The 6,000-nt window shown below is 63.0% G+C and overlaps 1 protein-coding gene across 1 annotated transcript in view; it reads left to right on the forward strand.

Annotated features, from left to right (window-relative positions):
• CUNH6orf132 (chromosome unknown C6orf132 homolog) overlaps window positions 1-4,540 on the forward strand; it is a 32,301-nt gene extending 27,761 nt beyond the window's left edge. Inside the window, exons 4-6 of the mRNA XM_047101292.1 lie at window positions 378-1,975; window positions 2,096-3,561; window positions 4,218-4,540. Of these exons, the coding sequence (XP_046957248.1) occupies window positions 378-1,975; window positions 2,096-3,561; window positions 4,218-4,335 (3,182 nt within the window). The 3' untranslated portion in view covers window positions 4,336-4,540. The remainder of the gene's footprint in view (window positions 1-377; window positions 1,976-2,095; window positions 3,562-4,217) is intronic.
• The last annotated feature ends 1,460 nt before the right edge of the window (window positions 4,541-6,000 follow it).

Genomic DNA, 6,000 nt, shown 5'->3' on the forward strand with positions numbered 1-6,000 from the left:
GGGGCTAACCTGCCAGGAAGGCAGCCTTTGGCAACTGTGGCCCGTCAAGAAGGGAAGGTGGGGGAATCGATGCCCTGGCCTCTCTGCGCCCACCCTCTGATCTGCCAGCAGCTCCCATCGGCTGAACCCACCTGGAGCCAGAGGATAAGGGAGCCCCCGGGCCAGAGCAGGGCAGGGGAGAGTGAAACAAACGGAGAATATTCAGTGCAGGCTCCCGAGGAGGCCGAGCCCAGGATAGGCGGGGGGGGGGGGGGGGGGGGGGGGGGGGGGGGGGGGGGGGGGGGGCCCTCCCTGGAAAGGAGAGGCTCACTCCCAGGACAGCTCAGGACCTCATGGCCTCCCGGCCTCCCTCTTCTTTTGCTTTTCCCTTCTTTCAGGTACCAGCTCACTCGTCAACGGCAACCTGCGCCTGTACAGCTCTGTGGGTGACCTAAGGCCGGGGCACTATGGGCAGGACCCACTCATCCCTCCCCCTCCCCCAGGCCCGGCCCCGGGGCCACCCCCAGGCTTTTCACAGCTTCGGGAGGAATCCCCCCCACCTCCACCTTCCATGGCTCCCCCACCACCTCCCCTGCTGCTGGAACCCCCACCGCCACCCACCACGGCCCCACCTCCGCCCCCAGTATTGGGGGCCCAAGCCCCCCTATCCACCCTTTCCTCCCCATCCACACCCACCCCTCCTGACTTCATTCCTCCTGCCCCACCCCTGGCCTCTCTAGCCCCACCTCCACCCCTTTTGCCGGCCCCAGCACCCCCAGCATCTCTTCATACGACGGGGACTCGCTTCTTTCCCCCTGGGGGTGTCACCAAGTGGAAATCAGAGGTAGCGCTGAACGGCAGGCAGCCGGAGACCCCCAGAACCAGCCCCCCACAGAGCCCAGCTGAGCCAAAGGGGAGCCTTCTGAGGCCTAAGCCAGAACCCCACCTCACTTTCCCCCGCTCATTCAAGGTGCCTCCCCCAACCCCAGTCAGGACTTCGTCCATCCCAACTCAGGAGGCACAGGGGACGCCTCCAGAGGAGGGAGGGGCCACCAAGAAAGCCCCCAGTCGACTCCCACTGCCTCCCAGCTTCCACATCCGCCCCGCGTCCCAGGCCTATCCGGACAGGGCCCCTGAGCCTGACTGCCCAGGGGAGCTCAGGCCTGCAGCACCAGCCAGCCCCAGGCTGGGCCAGTCCCAGTCCCAGTCCCAGACTAAGGAATGTACCGAGACTCCTCCGCCAGCCCCTCCCCTGCCCCCTCCTGCACCCCCACTCCCTCCCCCAGCACCGCCACTTCCCCCAGCTGCCCCTCCTTTGCCCGCTGCTGAGAAGGCAGCCCCTCCACCTTCTAGGTTTACAAAAAACCCCAAATCCAGCCCCCCAGCCCCCAACCCCAAACCTAACCCCCCCAGTCCGGAGGACACAGCGTCTTCAGCGCCTGTGGACTGGCGGGATCCCAGCCAGATGGAAAAGCTGCGGAGTGAGCTGGCAGCCTATCTCTGTGGCTCCAGGAGGGAGGACCGATTTGTCAGCCACAGGGCAGGCCCAACAGCGGCTTCGCAGGAAAAGGAGGGCAAGAAGGGCCCCAGCCGGCCAGAGAAGGAGATCCTCCCAAGTGTTCTGGAGAAGAGTCCCTCCAGCCTGCCAGAGAAGGTGGCTGCCACCAGCCTGCCCCTCCCCCCTGTGGACTACATCTCCCAAGACCCCCCAGCTCCCAGTGTCCGGCAGATCCGGAGCGAGCTGGAGGCCCGGCTCTCCTCATCAGCAGAGAAGGAAGCCAAGCCCAGCATAGGGTCTCTGCCGCCCAAGCCTCGGCTAGAAGCGGGAAGAATCTTTGAACATAGGACGGATAATGGCGAATTCTCTAAGCCTGTGGCCAGGAATCTGCCGCCTCCAACCACCACCCCTCTGCCAACCACACCACTACAGTCCAAGGCCACATCTGTGCCGGCCGCACCACCTAAGCCCACACCTGGACCGGCCACACCACCCAAGGTCACACCTGCACCAGCCACACCACCCAAGGTCACGCCTGCACCGGCCACACCACCCAAGGTCACACCTGCACCAGCCACACCACCCAAGGTCATGCCTGCACCGGCCACACCACCCAAGGTCACGCCTGCACCGGCCACACCACCCAAGGTCACGCCTGCACCGGCCACACCACCCAAGGTCACGCTGGGGCCAGCCACACCATCTAAGGCTGTGCCTGAGCCAGCCACACCATCTGCAGCCACAACTGTACCCACCACATCATCCGACCTGACAGCAGAGAAGAAACTGGTCCCCGCTGGGCAGTGGGAGAAGCCAACCCCCCAGGAACTTACAGTGGCCCCCCAGACAGAGGCAGAAGGGCACCCCTCAGAGGCCAGTAAGCCTCCTGCACTGGGAGCCCTCTCATCTCCAGCCCTCCCGCCAAAGAGATCCCCGGGCAGCGAAGGGATAGCATTTCTCTACAAGCCCCATCGCAGCCAGGAAAACCCCAGCCAAGAGGCTGCTGTGGCAGTGGGCGCGCTGGCCACAGGGTCGGCGGGAGGGTCACGGGAGCCCGTGGAGGTGAAGGAGCCCCAGGGGCTGCCAGCTAAACCCCCAACCTCAGCCCCGCCTGTCGATGAACTGCTCAGGCACCCGGTGACCGGGGAGGTGGTGCAGCCCGGCTCCCCCATGGCTCTGCTCCTTGCGGCCAGGCAGAGGGCACAGAAGGGAAGGCCGGGAGGGGCCGCCCTGGGCCGGTCCTCCCTGCCAGGGAGTCTCCGGGGCCACGGCAGCCAGCCCCAAGCAGGCTCTGACAGCATCTTCCACAAGGAGGGCCGGCCCAACTCCTTCACTGTGGTCCCCAAGTCACCCAAGGAGGCTGAGAAGGACCCCCAGCCGGCCTCCTCAGCACAGCCTCCGGTACCCAGTCAGTGGAAGCCCCAGCACCCCGGGGACCCAGAGGGCACTGAGCCAAACCACAGACACAACGGGACAAAGGCGGGGGCAAAGCCGGCGTTCTCCATCCTCCCCCAGGGCCGCCTGCTGCCCAAATCCTTCTCGTCCCCCCCTTCTCCTTCCTGCAAGAGGGAAGAGGAGGACGACGACGACGACGACGAGGGGGAGTTCTGCTTTGAGGTCATCCCGCCGCCGCCAGAGTTCAGCAACGACCCGGAGCCCCCCGCCCCGGCCCTCCGGTATCTGGGGCGCCGGGGATCCCCTCCCCGGAACAACTTCTTAGACTTGGGGCAGCCCTTGGCGCCTCGGGGCTTCTCGCGCTTTCCAGCCGGGGCGCACCACGCCGGGGCCGGGGGCCTGGAGCGCTTCGCCGGCGGGGGCCGGTCGCTCATCAAGAAGCGCCTGTACGTCGGGGAGCCCCAGCGCAGCCCCGGGCAGCCCCGCGGCGGCACCGCCCGCAGCCTGAGTTCCCCCAACTGCTTCGGGCCGCCGCCTGGGGGCCCGGAAATGCGGCGCGTCAACTCGGCGGGCCGCGCGCCCCCCGGCGGCCTGCACGCGCCGAGGCTGTCCATGGAGGGCGCAGCCCGCGGGGAGGCCAAGTTCAAGGCGCCCGGCGGAGACTACGGCTTCTCCCCTGCGGCCGGCAGGTGAGTTGGGAGTGGGGCGAGGGACGGACCTGGGGTGGGAAGCCAGGTGAGGGAAGGGTCCGCCCGCGGGCCACAGAGAAGCCCACCAGGCCACGGCCACCCGTCCCGCGACATTGGGTTGTCTCCTCTCTGGTTGTCTGGACAGAGAAAGGAGCACGAGGAGCACTTTACCTGGAAAGAGTTTCCCTGACCTGCGTCCTTGTTTCCCACCATCTCACTTGTTCTCTCTTTCCCCATCCTCCTGCTTTCCCCACCAGCTGGCTCCCCCTCTTCTGCTTCCTCTTTCCCATCCCCCAGAGGCTCAGGGCTTCAAGCTAAGAGTGGTGTGGGTGGAGACCTGAGTAGTCCTTGGCTGTGGGGATTTCCCAGCCGCACAGAGAAGGATCCAGACTCAGGCTAGGAGTGAAGAGTTCTGAATACAAGGGTATTAGGCAAGTACTCTGTGGCCAGCCAAGCCTAGACAGGAGGAGGAGCCCTGTGTCTGTTGAATCAATACTGCTGGACTAGGGTCCCACCCTGTCCACCGGGGCTTGTGTGGGCAGATACCATAGCACTGAGCCGTATCTTTCCCTCTCGCGCCCGGAAGGAGATGGGAGGGCTGTTGGTTAACCAGCTGCAGATATTAACCTCACCTCTCTCCTGCTCCCCCTCCCCAGGTCTCCCCACGGAACCCCCCACTATGGAAGCCCCATCAATACATTCACCGTGAGGCCTGGGACCCGCCATCCTATCTCCTATGCCTACTCGGGGAACCACCGGAAAGCCCCATCCTGAGCCCAGGGTGTTCTCAGCTCTACTCCAAGGGGTCAGACCTGGGCACTTGTTTTTTGCGGGGGTGGGAGGGACGCAGCAGGTGTTAGGCGGCCTGACTTAAACATGCAGGAGTCTTTGTTACCCGAACACAGACGGAGGACGAGTGAGAAGCCGTGGGAAGATGCACAGTGGGTTTCTGTTTCCCAAAGCACTGGCGTGGCTGTGGACTGTCTGCACATGGGGATGGGAGGGGGAAGGAGGGAGGAGAGGAGGAACCTTTAAGGGCCTGGAGCCCGAGTTTCCGCTATCTGGTACCGTTTGCTTTAGCACGACTTAAAGCAGTTTTACCAGCGTGGACTCCTGAGCAGGTCCTGAAAGCAAGGGGTGGGGCACTAAGTCTGAATGGGAATCCATCCCAATGGCTGTGATTGTCTGTCCAGTGCTCCCAGAGGGCTGAGGCCCAGCTCCATCTGGGTAGGGGTGTGGGGCACTACACGATGAGCTCTTTAGCCTCCGCCGGCCCACCATTTGTCACCCCAAGAGGTGATTCCTAGGTTCCTAGCATAGAAGCCACACTGAGGTGGGAACAGGAATGTGCACATACAACCTGTGGAGCAGGTACTGGAACAGAGGTCTTTGCATTGGCCAAGGGTGGGGATAGCGGGGTGGATGGTTCATTTTCCCTGGCGCTGGCCCTTAGCCACAGGGAAGCCTAGAGAGAGAAGGAAGACTTGGCAAGTACAGGATGGGAGACAGAGGATTAAGTCTTGTTTTCCTACGCAGACCCAGGAGCCATGATTTGGGGGATTGGGCCCAAGGAGCCAGAAGACCTGGGAGCTGGACACCAAGGCCTAACCTAGGCAGAACCCATTTGGGATTTGGAGGGGGCATCCTACCCAACCACCCCTCCCAATCCCAACACTACAGGTCCCCAATATTATGGGGCTTCAAAATGCATAGCGAAGATGCTGGAAGATGGGGAGTGGGAGGCGGCAGAGATGGGCAGGCCCAGACCCGAATTCTTGGGACCAGTCAAGGCAGGCTGCCTCGGTAAGGAGGAATGGGAGGGAGTGGCCAGCCTCAGAGAAGCAGGCCGGTAGGACAGCCAGGAAGCAGCACCCTGTGGGGGCACAGTGTTGGACCTTTAGGACTTGAGGTCACTAGCCAAGATACAGGTTGTGGGGACAGCAGGAGAGCCACTTCAGGGAAGGACAGCGCAGGCACCCCGATGGCACAGGATCTGGTTACCTGTGTTCAAGAAGCGAACCCCGCCCCAGACCAGCACTGGCCCTCTATGTATGTATGTGTTTTCCCTGTACGATGTTTTATAAAAGAGTTCACTAATTTATCTGCTGTGTAAGGTTTGAAGGATGAGGCATGGGCTCCCAGCTGTATGTTGCTCTGGAGTAGGAGGGGAAGGACTGGCTGTCACTTGGCTTGGGAAATAAACAGGCCAGTGTGGACTGGCCTCAGCTCTGTGGCTGTGGGTTGATGACTGGGAGCTACCTCGGTGTGATGAGAGGTTGGGAGAGCTCTGCTGGGGAAGCCTGAGCACGGGGGGGTGCCTGACCGGGTGAGCCATTTTGCGGGGCCCACGCTTTCTCTTCTGAGCCTTAGGTTCTCTCTCGAAAGCCTTCAAGGGGAAGAAGCAGAGTTACAGTCTGGTGATAACAAACTGTGTCCTTG

The sequence above is a fragment of the Lynx rufus genome, unplaced genomic scaffold (assembly GCF_022079265.1).
Source record: "Lynx rufus isolate CCGP_SWC_20201006 ecotype Redwood Valley unplaced genomic scaffold, mLynRuf1.p SCAF_6, whole genome shotgun sequence".
Taxonomy (NCBI): Eukaryota; Metazoa; Chordata; class Mammalia; order Carnivora; family Felidae; genus Lynx; species Lynx rufus.